Raw genomic sequence first — 21983 nt, 5'->3', positions numbered from 1 at the left:
CACGGCCCAGCCACTGTTCCCTTTTTATGCTGCACAGGGCGGAATGAGGGAGGGAGGTTGGGAGTAGGACATCGGTGGGAGATGAAGAAGGGAGGAATAGAGAAGGGAGGAATACAGAGAGGTATTACGTCATGTAGAGCAGGGCAGGGCAGGGCTCTTCCACCCACTTTGACAACCTGCTGGCAAACGCCAGGATGCAGAAGGACATGGTGTGCCAAAGACACACCAGAATGGCTTTCCAATAGGTGTTGAGTATTCCAGGGTGGTCCAGTCTCAGTCCAAAAACAATGGATAAATGTTGCCATAAATCAGAAAGGTGCCGTCAGTCAGGTTACATTGGCGTGTTCACACAAACAAGGTGCCAGGCCAGTGCAATTAATTGAGGTAAAAGCAATTAATCTGAACGCATTAATCACTACCTGCCCTCCAGGACACCTGCACCACCCGATGTCACAGGAAGGCCATAAAGATCATCAAGGACAAAAACCACCCGAGCCACTGCCTGTGCACCCCGCTATCATCCAGGAGGTGAGGTCAGTACAGGTGCATCAAAGCAGGGACTGAGAGACTGAAAAACAGCTTCTATCTCAAGGCCTTCATACTGTTAAACAGCCCCCACTAACATCGAGTGGCTGCTGCCAACATACTGACTCAACTCCAGCTCACTTTAATAATGGAAATTGATGGAAATTGATCAAAAATGTATCACTAGCCACTTTAAACAATGCCACTTAATATAATGTATATGTATATACTGTACTCTATATCATCTACTGCATCTTGCCATCTTTATGTAATACATGTATCACTAGCCACTTTAAACTATGCACTTTTATGTTTACATACCCTACATTACTCATCTCATATGTATATACTGTACCCTATACCATCTACTGCATCTTGCCTATGCCGTTCTGTACCATCACTCATTCATATATCTTTATGTACATATTCTTTATCCCTTTACACTTGTGTGTATAAGGTAGTAGTTGTGGAATTGTTAGGTTAGATTACTCGTTGGTTATTACTGCATTGTCGGAAAAACATTGATACTGTGAACCATCAGATCCTCCTCTCCACCCTCTCCGAGTTGGGCATCTCCGGCGCGGCCCACGCTTGGATTGCGTCCTACCTGACAGGTCGCTCCTACCAGGTGGCGTGGCGAGAATCTGTCTCCTCACCACGCGCTCTCACCACTGGTGTCCCCCAGGGCTCTGTTCTAGGCCCTCTCCTATTCTCGCTATACACCAAGTCACTTGGCTCTGTCATAACCTCACATGGTCTCTCCTATCATTGCTATGCAGACGACACACAATTAATCTTCTCCTTTCCCCCTTCTGATGACCAGGTGGCGAATCGCATCTCTGCATGTCTGGCAGACATATCAGTGTGGATGACGGATCACCACCTCAAGCTGAACCTCGGCAAGACGGAGCTGCTCTTCCTCCCGGGGAAGACCTGCCCGTTCCATGATCTCGCAATCACGGTTGACAACTCCATTGTGTCCTCCTCCCAGAGCGCTAAGAACCTTGGCGTGATCCTGGACAACACCCTGTCGTTCTCAACTAACATCAAGGCGGTGGCCCGTTCCTGTAGGTTCATGCTCTACAACATCCGCAGAGTACGACCCTGCCTCACACAGGAAGCGGCGCAGGTCCTAATCCAGGCACTTGTCATCTCCCGTCTGGATTACTGCAACTCGCTGTTGGCTGGGCTCCCTGCCTGTGCCATTAAACCCCTACAACTCATCGAGAACGCCGCAGCCCGTCTGGTGTTCAACCTTCCCAAGTTCTCTCACGTCACCCCGCTCTCTCCACTGGCTTCCAGTTGAAGCTCGCATCCGCTACAAGACCATGGTGCTTGCCTACGGAGCTGTGAGGGGAACGGCACCTCAGTACCTTCAGGCTCTTATCAGGCCCTACACCCAAACAAGGGCACTGCGTTCATCCACCTCTGGCCTGCTCGCCTCCCTACCACTGAGGAAGTACAGTTCCCGCTCAGCCCAGTCAAAACTGTTCGCTGCTCTGGCACCCCAATGGTGGAACAAACTCCCTCACGACGCCAGGACAGCGGAGTCAATCACCACCTTCCGGAGACACCTGAAACCCCACCTCTTTAAGGAATACCTAGGATAGGATAAAGCAATCCTTCTGACCCCCCCCCCCTTAAAAGATTTAGATGCACTATTGTAAAGTGGCTGTTCCACTGGATGTCATAAGGTGAATGCACCAATTTGTAAGTCGCTCTGGATAAGAGGGTCTGCTAAATGACTTAAATGTAATGTAAATGGAACTAGAAGCACAAGCATTTCGCTACACTCGCATTAACATCTGCTAACCATGTGTATGTGACAAATAGAATTTGATTTGATTTGACTATATCATCTATCATACAGTACATGGCCAAAAGTAGGTGGACACCCCTTCAAATTTGTAGATTTGGCAATTTCAGCCAAACCCATTGCTGACAAGTGTATAAAATCGAGCACACAGCTATGTAATCTCCATACACAAACATTGGCAGTAGAATGGCTTTAATGAAGAGCTCAGTGACTTTCAACGTGGCACCGTCATAGGATGCTACCTTTCCAACAGGTCAGTTTGTCAAATGTCTGCCCTGCTAGTGCTGCCCCAGTCAACTGTAAGTGATGCTATTGTGAAGTTGAAACCTCTAGGAGCAACAACGGCTCAGCCACGAAGTGATAGGCCACACAAGCTCACAGAACGGTACCACCGAGTGCTGAAGCGTGTAAAAATAGTCTGTCCTCGGTTACAACACTCCCTACCGAGTTCCAAACTACCTCTGGAAGCAAGGTCAGCACAAAACAGTTAGTCTGGAGCTTAAAGAAATAGGTTTCCACGGCCGAACTGCCGCACAAAAGCCTAAGATCACCATGTGCAATGCCAAGCTTCGGCTGGAGTGGTGTAAAGCTCACCTCCATTGGACTTTGGAACAGTGGAAACGTGTTCTCTGGAGTGATGAATCACGCTTCACCACCTGGCAGTCCGACGGACGAATCTGGGTTTGGAAGATGCCAGGAGAAACGCTACTGGCCCTAATGCATAGTGCCAACTGTAATGTTTGGTGGAGGAGGAATAATGTTCTGGGGCTGGTTTTCATGGTTTGGGATAGGCCCCTTAGTTCCAGTGAAGGGAAATCTTAATGCCACAGCATACAATGATATTCTATCGAAGACCTTTGGGATGAATTGGAAAGCTGACTGCGAACCAGGCCCAATCACCCAACATCAGTGCCCGACCACACTAATGCTCTTGTGGCTGAATGGAAGCAAGTACCCGCAGCAATGTTCCAACATCTAGTGGCAAGCCTTCTAAGAACAGTGGATGCTGTTATAGTAGCAAAGGGAGGACCAACTCCATATTAATGCCCATGATATTGGAATTAGGTTTTTGACGAGCAGGTGTCTACATACTTTTGGCCATATCATTTTGGGTGGCAGGTAGCCTAGTGGTTAGAGCATTGGGCCAGTAACCGTAAAGGTTGCTGGATTGAATCCCCGAGCTGACAAGCTAAAAGCTGTCGTTCTTCCCTGAACAAGGCAGTTAACCCACTGTTACCCAGAAGGCCATCAATGTAAATAAGAATTTGTTCTTAACTGACTTGCCTAGTTAAATAAAGGTTACATTTCAAAATAAAAAATGTAGTGTATATGTGGTCTGCATCTTGATTTATGGCTGTGCACCACTGTGAGTAGAGCACACTACTTTTCAAGAGTTTCCCAATTCTCCTAAGTCTTCGACAGTCATATCTGGTAAAACTAACTGTACCATCATCTAACTCCAATGACTACTGATGTTGTGTAACTGTGGAGGCTCTTCAGAGGAGGAATATGAGGACCACCCTACTCAGTGATTTCTGAAAAATACTAAATATTTACAAAATAAAAAGTTATGCTTTTTAGATAAAACCATACCAAATATACTCACGTCACCAAATACCTGATTTCCTAAAACACACTTTCACAATGAAGGTGTACAGAAGTCTCTACAGGACCCTCTATGGTAGCACCCTGGTGTAGCCGGAGGACAGCTGTTTTCCATCCTCCTCTGGCTACATCGATTTCAATACAAAACCTAGGACGCTCTTGCTCCTGACCTACTTGCATAGACATACATGGTAGTTCTGATGGAGATACATTCTGTCATCTAATTTCAAATTAATTGTTTTCAAATCTAAATCTTTCCACCAAAACATGGTTTCCAGCTCTACAGTTGACTCCACAAACACTCTCTATACACTATATAACTCTGAATCTTTTATCTTATCCAGAGCAACTTACAAATTGGAAAGTTCATACATATTCATCCTGGTCCCCCCGTGGGAATCGAACCCTGGTCCCACCGTGGGATTTGAACCCACAACCCTGGCGTTGCAAGTGCCATGCTCTACCAACTGAGCCACACGGGACCACATTTTTTCTATTTTTTCTTAATAGAGATAGAATTATATAATATTGCTGACAACTTTCAACATTTCTACTATCAATATTTAAATGTTTTTGCCTAGTATTAAACTAAGTACAAGTGAATGCCATAAATATATTCAAGATCATACTGAAACATATGCTTTCTCAAGACCATAGAATTGGCATGTGCAAAAGATGACAACCTATATGATAGTCAGATGTATAGGAGCATGCCAGATCAGATACATCAAATTGAAAGACACAGAAAACAGAATGATGGTGTCAGCAAGTCAGAGCATCTTTATTGTATTCACAATGGGGTCTGTTGTTGGTGTCCCATCCAGATGTAGTAGAATATGTTGTTCTGGAGGTGTTAACCATAGAAATAGAATTACCAGAAAATAAATCCCCATTCAAGTCAATGTTCCATGATGGGTGTCTGAGGGGCTTTAGCCATTCTAGAAAGAATAGGAGAATGGAATTCACATGTTAAATTAGAGTTAACCAGAGCTGCCCTTAGCAAATAAGACAGACAATGAAAATAGGGATTTTTCATCTGACGAAGACTTTGTATAAGTGGTAACGTTGTATGAACAAAGCACTGTGGAGCAGTAATATTCCATGTGCTGGCCTCTTATTTCCTATACCCATTCTAGTATATTTCTATGGGGTTAACCCATTGCTTGCTGCAGTGCTCGCTGTGTGTGTGGAACCTTAAGAGGTATGTTTGGTTTGTCTTGTGGAGACAACCTTGCCATCCACTATTTCCTCTGTGACGATCACCACTTTGCGTGTGGTGGAGGTGGAGGAGCTGTGGCCGGAGATGGAGGAACTGACACCAGAGCTGTGGCTGAGCTAGAGGAGCTGACGTGCGAGCTGGAGGAGCCGTGGCCGGATTTCGAGGAGCTGAGGCTGTGAGGAAGGGAAACTCATGATTAGCATAGTTAGCATCTATGATCATAATATATATCTAATAAAAAGTCACATAGCAGTAGATTCATGTCAAAAGTAACCATGGCTCATGGTAAGGTCAACTTCAAATGAACATTGTTTATAAAATCAAATGTTAAAGGAGACATAAATTAATTTTCAAGTGTTTCAAGGTCCCCTATCACCCCTCTTCCCATCCCACAAAGATGTAACACTCTCCTCCCACATCCCTGTCTGTCTCATTGGCCCCCCTCTGTCCAATCGCTTCCTGCCTTACCCGCTAGCCTCTCCGTCCAGCAGCCTCCTGTACTCAGCGATCTCCATCTCCAGGCGTGTGTTGATGTCTAGCAGCATCTTGTACTCATGGCCCTGGCGTTCCATGTCGCTGCGGAGGGACACTAGCTGCTCCTCCAGACTGGTCACTTGGTTCTGGAGGCGTCCCAGCTGCATGGAGTAGCGGCCCTCCGTCTCCGCCAGCGTGTTCTCCAGGGAGCCTTTCTATTGGCCGGGAGAGACAGAGATGATGCGTCAAACTGTGGGAGTATGTTTGGAATTTGGAATGTTTACTGTCATACTGAAAAGTTAGCTCTAGTGATTGAATGGGAAGGCATATAGATGTTAGATATAGTAATGGAGTGGTGCCTGGCTTCAACAACTTGAGGGATAGTGTTAGAGTCCAGGTGAAAGTGATATACTTGAGGGATATTAGAGAATGATGAAAAAGTCAAATGTTGATTATTGATAAAAGTTGCAGAAAGTTGTGTAAGTAATGTGCCCTAAACTGTGGTCCTTGGTCAGATGTTTGTAATTACAGCTCACCATGCTGTAATTGTGTTAAGCAGCTCACCATGCTTAACACAAATGTGCTTGAAAGCCACCACCACCCCCTCCCATGACGAAACCATAACCGCCACCACTGCTGCCACCCCTTCCCATGCCCGAAACTTTAACCGCCACCACCACAGGTTAGTCGAGGTCATTTGTAAAGTGACTATGCAGAGATAATAAACAGCAAGTAGCAGCAGTATAAAAACAAAGGTGCAGGAGGCAGTGGGGGTTGGGGGGTCAATGTAAATAGTCTGGGTTGCCATTTGATTAATTGTTCAGCAGTCTCATGGCTTGGCGGTAGAAGCTGTTAACTTGTTGTCAATATGGGGGCGCTGTTTTCGCTTTGAAAAAATCGTGCCCAAATTAAACTGCCTCGTACTCTATTCTAGATCGTACAATATGCATATTATTATTACTATTGGATAGAAAACACTCTCAAGTTTCTAAAACCGTTTGAATTATATCTGTGAGTAAAACAGAACTGATTTTGCAGCAAACTTCCTGACATGAAGTGAAAAATCTGAAATCGAGGCTGTTCCAGGGCCCTGTTCCAGGGCCTTCCTATTCATTTGCTTGAAATCTATGGATAAACATGCACTTCATACGCCTTCCACTAAATGTCAACAGGCAGTGGGAGGTGGAATGGGGTGTCTAGCTTGATCTGAGGTCGAACAAGAGCTCTTGGAATGACGTGACCACTATTTCATTGTCTTCGAAGGCGCGGGAAGGACATCAGCATTGGCTTCTGAAAAGCGTTCGGTATAAACGGCGAATATCTCCGGCTTTGATTTTATTTGATACATGTGATAATATCATCGTAAAGTATGTTTTTTCAATATAGTTTTATCAGATTATTCAACGTTTATCGGGAGTTTTGGAGTTTTCCGTTCTCTGCGTTAGGTGAAGATGGACATCTTCGCGCCACTTGGCTAGCTAAGGTTGCTAATTCGACAGGAGAAGAGGACATTCTAAAACCAAACAACAATTTATTCTGGACAAAGGACTCCTTGTACAAGATTCTGATGGAAGCTCAGCAAAATTAAGAACCATTTATGATGTTATTTCGTATTTCTGTGGAAAATGTTTAGTCGTATTTTCCTTCCTTTTTGCGGGCGCTGTCTCGCTATAACGTAAGCTGTTTGTTATGGTAAAGTTATTTTTAAAAATCTAACACCATGATTACATTAAGAACTAGTGTATCTTTCATTTGCTGTCCAACATGTATTTTTTAGTAAAGTTTATGATGAGTTCTTTGATTAGATTAGGTGACTGTCCAAAATTTCTCCGGAGATTCTGGTGAATCGATGCTACATATTCACAATGTATAACCACAGTTTGCAGTTCAAAATATGCACATTTTCGAACAAAACATAAGTGTATTGTATAACCGGATGTTATAGGACTGTCATCTGATGAAGTTGGTCAAGGTTAGTGATTCATTTTATATCTTTTGCTGTTTTTTTGCGATCGCTACCTTTGCGGTGAATGAATGCGGTTGTGTGTTTGGCTATTGTGGTAAGCTAATATAATGCTATATTGTGTTTTCGCTGTATAACACTTAAAAAATCTGAAATATTGGCTGGATTCACAAGATGTTTATCTTTCATTTGCTGTACACCATGTATTTTTCATAAATGTTTTATGATGAGTATTTAGGTATTTCACGTTGCTCTCTAATTATTCTTGCTGCTTCGGTGCTATTTGTGATTGTAGATGCAATGTAAAACTATGATTTATACCTCAAATATGCACATTTTCGAACAAAATATAGATTTATTGTATAACATGTTATAAGACTGTCATCTGATGAAGTTGTTTCTTGGTTAGTGACTAATTATATCTCTATTTGGTCGGTTTTGTGATAGCTACCTATGCGGTAAAAAAATGGTGAATATATGCGGTTGAGTCTTTTGCTATTGTGGTTAGCTAATAGAAATACATATTGTGTTTCGCTCTAAAACATTTTAAAAATCGGAAATGATGGTTGGATTCACAAGATGTGTCTCTTTCATTTGCTGTATTGGACTTGTGATTTCATGATATTTATATGCTAGTATTTACTTGTGGCGCTATGCTAGGCTATGCTAGTCAGCTTTTTTACTGATGAGGATGCTTCCGGATCAGGGATGGTGATGAAGTAGAGGAGCCTTTTGGTCCAAGACTTTGCGCTCCAGTGTTGCTTGCCGAGAGAACAGTCTATGACTTCGGTTTCTGGAGTCTTTGACAATTTTTGGGGCCTTCCTCTGACACCACCTGTATATACTGTAGGTCCTGGATGTCAGGAAGCTTGTCCCCAGTGATGTACTGAGATGTACGCACTACCCTCTGTAGCGCCTTATGGTCAGATGCTGAGCAGTTGCCATACCAGGCGGTGATGCAATCAGTCATCACCGCCTGTCCTTTTCCTTAAACCTAACAGTCCATTGTTGCTCCATAGTGTTTGTGATTTTATGCATAGACTCAGGTATCATTATATTAAGTTTTACTCAACTTTATGCATTTTCCATCCACTGTAGTTGTCTGCAGGTCCAACAAAAGTAGTTTTCCTTCCATTTCCAACTTTATAGCACCATGGGAAGAGATCTTACTCCAGGCATCGTACCCCATGTGATTAATGATAGAACATACTGTTCTTTTCCTTTAACACCTTGGCAAGGAATTTGGCATCTGCAGCGTGCAAGAACAAGCTATTGCTTGTTTGCATATTTCCATATAACCAGAGCATGCTCCAGATGTTGCCATTTGAGTCCCATGTTCTGTATGTGGGGAAAGTGCAGGGGATCTATGTGTTTGAGAGTGTGAGCTGGAAAGTGGCCTGGGAAGTGGGCTGCGTTCAGGGGATCTACGTAAATGAGAGTGTGAGTTGGAAGCAGACGTTACAATTTAACATGGACAATTGGGTGATATTTGGTTGAGATGTTGATCAATGAGATTATAACCTATATTCACCCATTCAAAAAGACAGACAAAAGTTTGTTGAATTCCCAATGTGTTATCACTATGCTTTAAACCATCCAAAACAATGGAAAAACATTGTCTGATTTTTTGTTTAGTTGTCACCTAAATGTGTTATATCTGCACTTTCAAACGTTTAGCACAAGGTTCAAATGGCAAAACAATGACATAAATGTTGTGTATTTGTACAACTCAATGTGTTGTCACTGTGCATCTAATAGCACAACCAAATGAGCTGAATTGCAGTTTGCATTAAAAGTACATGGTGCAAGCAAGGGCAGACTAGAACCAGAAATGTGGCCCTGGCATTTCTGTTTTAAAGCTAAGTTCCTGCAATTCTACTTCGTTTAGCATGACATCTATTGTTGGGTATGCTATTTCATGATAATAATTATGATAAAATGTAGTCTAGAGTAAATTGCACAGCCATATCCCACTCTTATCCCTCTATTCCCCACTTTCTTTCGTACCCACATTACTCTCAAACCCAGAGGAGTAAAATTATGCGAAGAGTGTTTTTGACTCTGGTCACAAAAGTTTAAGTTCGCATTAGTCAAACATTTCTATCTCTATAACATCTCCTAAACTCTCCTGGTTTGTGTCATGCACATGTGTATCTCTCAACTATATAGAATAACATGTGTTATGACATGGCAGTGTGAAATGTACTCTCATGGCTATACCTGCACTCTGCAGACTTTTACAAACTCTCAGAAACTGCCATCTTGGTGCTGGCGTGGGATCGAGGATTGTGGGAGGTGGGAGGGGAAGAGGTTCATGTGGTCCATAATAACCCTTTTCTTTTATACACTTCCTTGTCTTCACCATTAGCCTTTGCAACCTCAAAAATAAAATGTTCTGTCTGTATGTTGTTTTTAATGATTGGTATTGATAATTAATATAATCACAGAAACCTGTATCTGGGTTGGTTCTTTCCATCAACACGTCTCCTTCTCCAGTAGGGGCGATAAAGTCCTAGACCACTGTTACTCTATCCACAAGCAAGCATACAAGGCCCTTCCTCGTCCCCACTTCAGCAAATCAGATCATGACTCTATACTCGTACTTCCTATCTACAAGGTCAAACAGGAAATAGCCGCTCCATAGAGAAATCCGGGCCCCGATTTCGGTCCCCCGAATAGGAGACTAATCTACAAGACTGCTTTGCTAGCGCTGACTGGAATATTTTACGTTACTAAGCCAATATCGACAAGCTAACCACCTCCGTCAACGGCTTTATTAGGAAATACATCAGCGACGCTACTTCCCCAATCAAAAGCCCTGATTTAACACAGAGTTTGGCGCTAAGCTAAAGGACAGGCTCATCTCAGTTACCCAGAAGCTTCTCGTAAAGTTTGCCATTTCCTTTTTTTCTTTGGGAGGGAATGCCGTTAACAATTATGATTACCTTTGTGCAAAGGAAGGAAGCTAAGTTTCCTCCTTCGCGACATGGAAACTCTCGGCTAAAGTCCTCCCTTGTAACGTCTTGTGGTGCATGAACGGACCAAGGCGCAGCGGGTGATGAATACATACTGAATTTATTTAAATGACAGACGAAACACGAAAACACTAGAACAAACTACAAAACAATAAACGAAGGCAACAGACCTGAAACAAACAAACTTACATATAGATGAAGAACGCACAAACAGGAACAGACTACCTAAAACGAACAAACAAACGAAACAGTCCCATGTGGAATACACTGACACAGGAACAGACTACCTAAAACGAACGAACAAACGAAACAGTCCCATGTGGAAAACACAGACACAGGAACAGACTACCTAAAACAAACGAACAAACGAAACAGTCCCATGTGGAAAACACAGAAACAGACTACCTAAAACGAACGAACAAACGAAACAGTCCCATGTAGAAAACACAGACACAGGAACAATCACCCACAAACAAACAGTGAGAACAACCTACCTTAATATGGCTCTCAATCAGAGGAAACGTCAAACACCTGCCTCTAATTGAGAGCCATACCAGGCAACCCATTAACCCAACATAGAAAACACATAACATAGACTACCCACCCAAACTCACGCCCTGACCAATTAAACACATACCAAACAACAGAAAACAGGTCAGGAACGTGACATCCCTTTAACAAATTTCACCAGTATTTATCATGACTTTGTGGCTGTGGAATCTAGTGGAAACCGATTATCATCTGCACACAGACTTAAAAATCACTCTACCAGTTTACGCACCGCCTTCGCCCCAATTCTGATTCATCAAAATAATCAATGACGAAAAAGGAAAACCAGGAACTACTGCCGCTCGTAATGACATTATTCTACGTGAGCCTTGACAGATTCTCGCCGTTTCATCTGTCCACGAAAATCTGTGGACGAGATATTACTAAATGGCTGACCAAATCACTACATGGTCTATCTGTACTGACCCTTTTTATGGATTTCTTTATTTTTGCACTTAATTTATGCACACTCACAGGACTCTACACACTCACATTGATACTCCAACACACACACACACACACACACACACACAAACACACACACACACACACACACACACACACACACACACACACACACACACACACACACACACACACACACACACACACACAGTCTTGCACAGCTAACCGTGTGGGGACATACAATTCAGTCCAATTCAAAATTGCTCCTAACCCTAACCCTAAAACTAACCCTAGCTCCTAAACCTACATCTAACCCTGACACTAATTCTAACCTTAACCCCAAACCCCCTGGAAATAGCCTTTGTCCTTGTGGGGATCAACAAAATGTCTCCAGTTGGTCAAAATGTTGTTTGTTTACTATTCTTGTGGTGATTTCTGGTCCCCACAAGTATAGTTAAACACGTCCACACACACACACACACACACACACACACACACACACACACACACACACACACACACACACACACACACACACACACACACACACACACACACACACACACACACATTTTGTTAGAATTTGTTAGATTACTTGTTTGAAATTACTGCACTGACGGAACTAGAAGAACAAGCATTTCGCTACACTCGCGGGAACATATGCTAACCAAGTGTGTGTGACAAATAACATTTGATTTAATTTGACACACACACACTTCATTTTCTCACACACACAGAACACACACACACATTCATGCTGACTCTACACACATGCACACACACTCACACAAACAATCATCATATACGCTGCTGCTACTCTGATGATCAGACACAAGCAAAGAATGTACATGTTTGACAGGAATGAACATGCAGAACCCCCCCAGGAGAAAATATATGAAGCATGAACTATGTAAAGTGACCTCTGCCTGTCCTCTCCCCTCCAAAAAGATGGCAGACCGCACAATCTAGTGGGCCATGATTATGTCCTAGCTAAATTCCAAAAATCTGGCCCTCCAACCGTGATGACCATCTAATCATCCCAAGCTTTCTAAGCAACTTTTTCACCCCCTCACCTCTCCCCTATAGGTATTCCCAGGTTGTTGCTATAAATAAGAATGAGTTCTCTTCTCAGTCAATTCACCTGGTAGAATAAGGGTTAAATAAAGCAATGGTGTACACCCAGTTCTAAGTTTGGATTGCAGCTTTTGCCTACTGTGCAATCACCCATAAAGGGTGGCAGGTAGGCTAGCAGTTAGAAAGGGGAGCCAGCAACCGGGTTGCAAGATTGAATCTCGGATCTGACGGGAAAAATCAGTCTGGAAGTGAGCTGGCAACCGGAGGGTTACTGGTATCAAATCTTAGACATCATTGCCTGCTGTTGTACCCTTGAGCAAGGCACTTTACCCCCCACAACAAAAGCTCCCCGGACATCCAGTGTGGCAGCACCCCACACCTCTCCAAAAAATCTGTTTGTATGTGTGGGTCGGGTAAAAAGAGGAAGTCATTTCGGTTTGGACCTTGTGTGCAATTGACCAATAAAGTTCTTCATCTTAATCTTAATCTTAAAAACAATATAAACTCCAACTGAAAGCAGATGAACAAGATTTAGCAAAGTAAAGGAATATTTTTATTATTATTCCCCCTACTAGAATGTACTTTCCACTGACATTCAGCTAGTGGCATAAAGTGTTCAGATTTAGTTTGATTTGAGTTTGTTTCTTTATATAAATAGAGCATGCAATAGCTGGTTTGTGTGTAAACTAAGGTATACCGCTTCATTTTAGCCTCAACCTTTTATAATTCATAACTTATTATCTGGTTGTTTGTGGCTGTCACACGGAGCAGAGTACAGCAGCGCAACATAGAGTCCGCTGTCACCCAGATTCACCTGTAACTCAACCCCTGTCCATTGGCATTACGTAACTGGTTCTTCCAGACATACAATGTAGAAACAAACAGACACCCTTTGCCTGAACAAATATGTAATGAAGAAGACATTCTATAGCAATATTCTCTCGAACACAATCAAGTGATATTATGGCTTTTATAAGCAATGCTAAATCAGAAATGTGCAGTCAGTCTGTCAGTCCGCAGTGACATGTTCACACATAGAAGGAGCCAGGGCAAAGCAATCCGTTTAGATGAAAGCAATCAATCCGAATGCATGAATTACTATATTGGATGAAGGCAGAAGACACATTTCAGTTGAATGCATTCAGTTGTGCAACTGACGAGGTATCCCCCTTTCCCTTTCCCTTACATGTGGTCTGCCTCTTGATTTATGGCTGTGCACCACTGTGAGTAGAGCACTCTACTTTTCAAGCCTTGTATGAGTTTCTCAAGTCTCCCACAGTCATATCTGTCAACACTAACCCTCTAACTCCACTGTGTGGTTTCACTTGTTTCAGAGATATTAATGCTTTATAATAGACTGACTATATGAATCTGTGAGTATGGATGTCATAGCAGATACATGTTGTGCTCTCATTTCATATGACTTGAATTCAATTTGACATCTTTCCACCGAAACATGGTATCCAGCACTAGAGTTGACTACACAAACACTCTCCATACAGTATATAACTCTGAATCTAATGCTTGAAAAACGGAGAGTTTGATAAATAGAGATAGAATGATGTAATTTTGCTGACAACTTGCATTCAAATTTCTACTATCAGCATTTCTAAAAATATTGGCAAGTATTAAACTCAGTACGAGTGAATGTCATAAATATATTCAAGATCATACTGAAACATATGCTTTCTCAAGACCATAGAATTGGCCTCATGTGCAAAAGATGACAACCTATATGATAGTCAGATGTATAGGAGCATGCCAGATCAGATACATCAAATTGAAAGACACAGAAAACAGAATGATGGTGTCAGCAAGTCAGAGCATCTTTATTGTATTCACAATGGGGTCTGTTGTTGGTGTCCCATCCAGATGTAGTAGAATATGTTGTTCTGGAGGTGTTAACCATAGAAATAGAATTACCAGAAAATAAATCCCCATTCAAGTCAATGTTCCATGATGGGTGTCTGAGGGGCTTTAGCCATTCTAGAAAGTATAGGAGGACGTTATGCACATCTTAAACTAGAGTAAACCAGAGCTGGCCTAAACAAATAACACTGATAACAAGGATAGGGATTTTTTATCTGACAAATACTTTTTATAAGTTGTAACGTTCTATTTTAGGTTGCATGAATAAATCACTGGGGAACCGCAATATTCCACGTTCTGGCCTCACATTTCCTATAACCATTCTAGTAATTATATTTCTATGTGGTTAACCCATTGCTTGCTGCAGTGCTTGCTGTGTGTGTGGGACCTTAAGAGGTGTGTTTGGTTTCACTTGAGGAGACAACCTTGCCGTCCACCATTTCCTCTGTGACGATCACCACCTTGCGTGTGGTGGAGGTGGATGAGCTGGGGCCGGAGCTGGAGGAGCTGAGGCCGGAGCTGACGCCGGAGCTGGATGAGCTGAGGCCGGAGCTTAGGCCGGAGCTGACGCCGGAGCTAGAGGAGCTGATGTGGGAGCTGGAGGAGCTGTGTTCAGATTTCGAGGAGCTCTGAACAAGGCTGTTAGGAAGGGAAACCAATGGTTAGCATAGTTAGCATCTATGATCTACGATCATAATATCTATTAAAGGTCACATAGCTGTAGATTCATGTCAAAAGTAACCATGGCTCAAACGAAGGTCAACTTCAAATGAACATTGTTTTTAAAATCAAATGTTGAGGGAGACATCCAATCGCTTCCTGCCTTACCCGCTAGCCTCTCCATCCAGCAGCCTCCTGTACTCAGCGATCTCCATCTCCAGGCGTGTCTTGATGTCCAGCAGCATCTTGTACTCCTGGCCCTGGCGTTCCATGTCGCTGCGGAGAGACACTAGCTGCTCCTCCAGACTGGTCACTTGGTTCTGGAGGCGTCCCAGCTGCATGGAGTAACGACCCTCCGTCTCCGCCAGCGTGTTCTCCAGGGAGCCTTTCTATTGGCCGGGAGAGACAGAGATGATGCGTCAAAAACTGTGGGAGTAGGTTTGGAATTTGGAATGTTTACTGTCATACTGAAAACGTTATCTTGAGTAATTGAATGTGAAGGCAGGTAGAGGTTAGCTATAGTAATGGACAAGACAAAGATGCTTGTTCTAGGTCCCAAGAAACAAAGAGATCTTCTGTTAAATCTGACAATTAATCTTGATGGTTGTACAGTCGTCTCAAATTAAACTGTGAAGGACCTCGGCGTTACTCTGGACCCTTATCTCTCTTTTGACGAACATATCAAGACTGTATTAAGGACAGCTTTTTTCCATCGACGTAACATTGCAAAAATCAGAACCTTTCTGTCCAAAAATGATGCAGAAAAATGAATCCATGCTTTTGTCACTTCTAGGTTAGACTACTGCAATGCTCTACTTTCCGGCTACCTGGATAAAGCACTAAATAAACTTCAGTTAGTGCTAAACACGGCTGCTAGAATCTTGACTAGAACCAAAACATTTGATCATATTACTCCAGTGCTAGCCTCTCTACACTGGCTTCCTGTTAAGGCAAGGGCTGATTTCAAGGTTTTACTGCTAACCTACAAAGCATTACATGGGCTTGCTCCTACCTATCTTTCTGATTTGGTCCTGCCGTACATACCTACACGTACGCTATTGTCACAAGACGCGGGCCTCCTTATTGTCCCTAGAATTTATAAGCAAACAGCTGGAGGCAGGGCTTTCTCCTATAGAGCTCCATTTTTATGAAATGGTCTGCCTATCCATGTGAGAGACGCAGACTCGGTCTCAACCTTTAAGTCTTTTTTGAAGACTCATCTCTTCAGTAGGTCCTATGATTGAGTGTAGTCTGGCCCAGGAGTGTGAAGGTGAACGGAAGGCACTGAAGCAACGAAACACCCTTGCTGTCTCTGCCTTGCCGGTTCCCCTCTCTCCACTGGGATTCTCCACCTCTAACCCTATTACAGGGGCTGAGTACCTGGCTTACTGGTGCTCTTCCATGCCGTCCCTAGGAGGGGTGCGTCACTTGAGTGGGTTGAGTCACCGACGTGAGCTTCCTGTCTGGGTTGGCACCCCCCCTTGGGTTGTGCCGTGGCGGAGATCTTTGTGGGATATACTCGGCCTTGTCTCAGGATGGTAAATTGATGGTTGAAGATATCCCTCTAGTGGTGTGGGGGGCTGTTCTTTGGCAAAGTGGGTGGGGTTATATCCTGCCTGTTTGGCCCTCGAACACACTGTCTCAGCCTCCAGTATTTATGCTGCAGTAGTTTATGTGTCGGGGGCTGGGGTCAGTATGTTATATCTGGAGTATTTATCCTGTCTTATCCGGTCCTGTGTGAATTTAAGTATGCTCTCTCTCTCTCTCTCTCTCTCTCTCTCTCTCTCTCTCTCTCTCTCTCTCTCTCTCAGGACCTGAGCCCTAGGACCATAGCTCAGGACTACCTGGCCTGATGACTCCTTGCTGTTGCTCCAGTTTCAACTGTTCTGCCTGCGGCTATGGGACCCTGACCTGTTCACCGGATGTGCTACCTGTCCCAGACCTGCTGTTTTCAACTCTCTAGAGACAGCAGGAGTGGTAGAGTTACTCTGAATCTGATCGGCTACGAAAAGTATACTGACATTTACTCCTGAGGTGCTGACCTGTTGCACCCTCGACAACCACCGTGATTATTATTATATGACCCTGTTGGTCATCTATGAACATTTGAACATCTTGGCCATGTTCTGTTATAATCTCCACCCTGCACAGCCAGAAGAGGACTGGCCACCGCTCATAGCCTGGTTCCTCTCTAGGTTTCTTCCTAGGGTCTGGCCTTTCTATGGAGTTTTTCCTAGCCACCGCTTCTACACCTGCATTGCTTGCTGTTTGGAGTTTTAGGCTGGGTTTCTGTACAGCACTTTGAGATATCAGCTGATGTAAGAATGGCTTTATAAATACAATTTATTTGATTTGATGCCTGGCTATAACAACTTGAGGGATAGTGTTAAAGTCCAGGTGAAAGTGGGACACTTGAGGGATGGTAGAGAATGATGAAAGAGTCAAATGTTGATTATTGATAAAAGTTGCAGAAAGTTGTGTACGTAATGTGCCCTAAACTGTGGTCCTTGGTCAGATGTTTGTAATTATGGCTCACCATGGTGAGCTGTGACTGCAGTTCGGCTTCCAGGCCCTGCAGTGTGCGACGGATATCCGAAATCTCTGACTTGGAGGTCTGGAGAACATCTGTGCTGGACGCCACCTCCTGGTTCAACGTCTCTGTCTGTAAAACACAATAAGGGGTCAATCATCACAAGAACAGCTCATGATAGAATGTGACAACGTTACCAACTAGAAGTAAAAGAACATCTACACCATGAACATAGTTTAGGGCTTCTAGAGGTTCTACCTTGGTCTGGAACCAGGACTCCAGGTCGTGCTGGTTCTTGGCATTAACAGACTCGTACTGCTCCCGTATCTCAGCCATGACCCTGGTCAGGTCCTCCTGTGGTGCTGCGTCCACCTCCACGTTGATCTGTCCAGTCATCTGCGTCCTCATGGCAAGCAGCTCCTGTGGAGAAATACATAGGGGTGAGTTTAAAGGATTAAGAAGTGCCTAACCTCTGCCTGATGGTAACAACTTGACCTGCCCTCTATCTTCATTATCCATTTGAACACCATTGCTTGATATAGATGTGCTTGAAAGCCAGCAATGGTGTTCTAGTGAAGACCCATAGCAGGTTGACATGGTCAATAGATGTAATACATTAAGAGACTGTATGGATATGTTCCATCAGCCCACACCCACCTCCTCATGGTTCTTCTTGAGATAGATGAGCTCCTCCTTCAGCCCCTCGATCTGCATCTCCAGGTCAGATCTGGCCATGGTCATCTCGTCCAGCATCCTCTTCAGCCCGGCGATGTCCGCCTCCACTGACTGACGCATGGCCAGCTCGTTCTCATACCTGAGAGATAGAGAGAGCTTAGGTCAAAGAACTGCCTGAATGTGTTCCTCTGTGAGAATGGCAGGGGGGGTTATAGATTATAGTATTCCATTAAAACTTCTTGTGAATAGGGGGCGCTGTTTTCACTTTGGGAAAAAATCGTGCCCAAATTAAACGGCCTCGTACTCTGTTCTAGATCATACAATATGCACATTATTATTACTATTGGATAGAAAACACTCTGAAGTTTCTAAAACTGTTTGAATTGAGTGAGTAAAATAGAACTCATTTGGCAGCAAACTTCCAGACAGGAAGTGAAAATTCTGAAAAAGGGGCTCTGTGTCAGGGCCTGCCTATTCAACTGGCTTATATGTATGGATCTGTATGCACTTCATACGCCTTACACTACATGTCAACAGGCAGTAGAAGGTTGAATGGGGTGTCTAGCTTGATGTGAGGCCGAATGAGAGCTTTTGGAGTGACAGGTCTGCTCTTTTGTCAGTTTTCAACGGCGCACAGGGGAACTCCACATTGTCTTCTGAAATGCGTTCGGTTTACACGACGAAATGCTCCGGCTCTGATTTTATTGGATACATATGAGAAAAACATCATAAAGTAGGATTTTTCAACCGAGTTTGACCAGTTTATTCAACGTTTATTGGGAATTTGGGGATTTTTTGTTCCAGGCGCAAACATTTCTTGGACACGTGAGCTCCAGATGGCTAGCCAAAGTTGCTAATTCAACAGAAGAAATGAACATTCTAAAACCAAACAACGACTTATTCTGGAAATAGGACTCCTTGCACAACATTCTGATGGAAGAACATCAAAAGTAAGAGAATATTTATGATGTTATTTCGTATTTTTGTGTAATATGTTGGCTCCAACAAGGCGGAGAATAGGTGAGCGCTGTCTCACAATAATGCATGCTGTATGTTGTAGTAAAGTTATTTTTAAAAATCTAACACATTGGTTGCATTAAGAACCAGTGTATCTTTCATTTGCTGTACAACATGTATTTTTTTGTAAAGTTTATGATGAGTTCTTTGGTTAGATTAGGTGACTGTCCAGAATATCTCCGGACATTTTGGTGCATTGTTGCTACGTATTCACAATGTAAAACCACGGTTTGCAGCTCTAAATATGCACATTTTTCGAACAAAACATAAATGTATTATATAACATGATGTTATAAGACTGTCATCTGATGAGGTTGTTCAAGGTTAGTGATTAATTTTATCTCTATTTGTGGGTTTTGTGAAAGCTACCTATGCGGTGGAAACATGGTGAAAACATGGCGTTGTGTGTTTGGCTATTGTGGTGAGCTAATATAAATACATATTGTGTTTTCGCTGTAAAACATTTTAAAAATCGGAAATGATGGCTGGATTCACAAGATGTTTATTTTTCATTTGCTGTATTGGACTTGTGATTTCATGAAATTATATTATATGATATTCCTGTCCCGTTAGGCTAGGCTATGCTAGTCAGCTTTTTTGATCCGGAGGATCCCGGATCCGGGAGGGAGACTCGTTAGAGGTTTTAAGTTTAAATATCAGAAACACCAAGGCTTTTGATATGTCTGTTGGGAGGGTGTGGTTATGATGGAGCTGAAGGGTAATGTCATTTGGTTTCCTTTTTTATAGATTCAACACAAAATGTAATAAAAAACAGTATGAGGGTTTTTACAGATTTGGGGTTACTCCATTTGGTATATGGAATGCACCAGCAGTGTACTGTATCTGTGGATGGTGTTGGGTGTACTTACTTGTTTCTGAAGTCGTCTGCAGCGAGCTCTGCGTTGTCGATGTTCAGATAGATGCTTCCGTTCAAGCAGGTGGCAGCCTGGATCTGAGAGGTGGAGGATGGCAAAACATTTCAGGATGGGGTATGCATGGAATTTGTCACAAATGCAGTACACACAAACTGTGATAGCACACTGTAATCATTGAGTTCTGAGTTTCAGCTACACTGTAAATGATAGACCATAGAAGCATTTCAGGGAACCTGTTGTTGTTATGATCATTGTAAAGCATGACATGACACAAAGAAACAATTGGCAACTTTTGCAATCGCATAGGGGCTATTAAGAGAGAGGAAGGATTGGCTTCAATGATCTGCTTTATTTTCAATGCTTCAGCTGCTAATATGCATACTGTCTTTGCATCTATCTTTGGTGCAAATTCTTGGTTGAGTCAATTATAACAAATGTATATAATTTTGCATTTTCTAAAAGTCATATTAAATTCCCTATTAGTAACTTGTTGGAAAAACAATCTGATGACGTGTACACCATGTACCTGTACTCTCTAACAAAGAATAACATTTTCACAATGCAGACATGATCATGTTTTGACATGCTGTGATGTCATCATTGAGTGCTCTTACCATCTAGGAGACACGCCACATACCTTTTCCTGCAGGTCGGCGATAGTAGCGTAGAAGCCAGAGTAGTCGCGAGTGCTGGGGGACGTCTTGCTCTCAACGAACTGACGGATCTTCAGCTCCAGCTCGCCGTTGGCCGCCTCCAGCGAGCGCACCTTCTCCAAGTAGGTGGACAGGCGGTCGTTCGGGTTCTGCATTGTGGCCTTTTCATTGGCCGACACATGGAGGTCGGCTCCACCGCCGCCACCACCACCACCACCCCCACCCATGCCAAAACCATAACTGCCACCGCCGCCACCAACCCCTCCCATGCCGCACCCACCCCCCCCCCATGCCAAAACCATAACTGCCACCGCCGTCGCCAACCCCTCCCATGCCGAAACCATAACCACCACCTCCTCCACCGGAACCGAACGAGGAGCTAGAGATGCGCACCCCAGAGCCTCCTGCACCTCCATACACACTGCCGCCCCTCATGGCAGTGATGCGGCATCCTCCACCACCACCACCACCCATCGAGGAGAAGCGGGAGGAGCCCATACCCATTCCACCTCCACCTCCAGACCTCATGGACATGGTGCCCCCTCCGCCTCCACCGCCGCTGCTGCTGTAGGACATGCTAGATCTGGAGAAGGACATGGCTGCTGAGAGGGAGTCTGCCTGCCTGGGATGAGGAGAGAGAATGTGGTGCACGGCCCAGCCACTGTTCCCTTTTTATCCTGCACAGGGCGGAATGAGGGAGGGGTTGGGAGTAGGACATCGGTGAGAGATGAAGAAGGGAGGAATAGAGAAGGGAGGAATACAGAGAGGTATTACCTCATGTAGAGCAGGGCAGGGCAGGGCTCTTCCACCCACTTTGACAACCTGCTGGCAAACGCCAGGATGCAGAAGGACATGGTGTGCCAAAGACACACCAGAATGGCTTTCCAAGAGGTGTTGAGTATTCCAGGGTGGTCCAGTCTCAGTCCAAAAACAATGGATAAATGTTGCCATAAATCAGAAGGGTGCAGTCAGTCAGTTTACATTGGCGTGTTCACACAAACAAGGTGCCAGGCCAGTGCAATTAATTGAGATAAAAGCAATTAATCTGAACGCATTAATCACTACCTGCCCTCCAGGACACCTACACCACCCGATGTCA

The 21983-nt window shown here is 43.7% G+C and overlaps 1 protein-coding gene across 4 annotated transcripts; it reads right to left on the bottom strand.

Annotated features, from left to right (window-relative positions):
* Positions 1-14407: 14407 nt before the first annotated feature.
* Positions 14408-21532, bottom strand: LOC129837471 (keratin, type I cytoskeletal 13-like). 4 transcript variants are annotated; one of them, XM_055903658.1, is made up of 8 exons: positions 21196-21532; positions 20869-21146; positions 20226-20308; positions 18322-18478; positions 17923-18084; positions 17671-17796; positions 15303-15523; positions 14408-15014 (listed from the first exon to the last, which is right to left on the bottom strand). In XM_055903658.1, the coding sequence occupies exons 1-8, from the start codon at positions 21479-21481 to the stop codon at positions 14864-14866; spliced, it is 1464 nt and encodes a 487-aa protein (XP_055759633.1). In that variant the 5' UTR covers positions 21482-21532; the 3' UTR covers positions 14408-14863. The 4 variants fall into 4 exon arrangements, with proteins under 4 accessions (XP_055759633.1, XP_055759643.1, XP_055759652.1 ...); XM_055903668.1 differs by having other exon boundaries at positions 14408-14993; positions 20869-21074; XM_055903677.1 differs by having other exon boundaries at positions 14408-14972; positions 20869-21074.
* Between the last annotated feature and the right edge of the window lie 451 nt (positions 21533-21983).

Source organism: Salvelinus fontinalis, chromosome 3 (assembly GCF_029448725.1).
Source record: "Salvelinus fontinalis isolate EN_2023a chromosome 3, ASM2944872v1, whole genome shotgun sequence".
NCBI classification, from domain to species: domain Eukaryota; kingdom Metazoa; phylum Chordata; class Actinopteri; order Salmoniformes; family Salmonidae; genus Salvelinus; species Salvelinus fontinalis.
The sequence above is the reverse complement of the archived record's forward strand: the minus strand, read 5'-3'. Positions and strand labels throughout refer to the sequence as shown.

What these genes read in the sequence shown, in the direction of transcription:
- LOC129837471 (XM_055903658.1), bottom strand. Translation starts at nt 21,481, where the DNA reads ATGTCCTTCTCCAGATCTAGCATGTCCTACAGCAGCAGCGGCGGTGGA. An exon ending in TCGCCGACCTGCAGGAAAAG is followed by an intron (nt 20,309 to 20,868) that starts GTATGTGGCGTG and finishes TCCACCTCTCAG; the next exon opens with ATCCAGGCTGCCACCTGCTT. An exon ending in TGCAGTCACAGCTCACCATG is followed by an intron (nt 15,524 to 17,670) that starts GTGAGCCATAAT and finishes CCCGGCCAATAG; the next exon opens with AAAGGCTCCCTGGAGAACAC.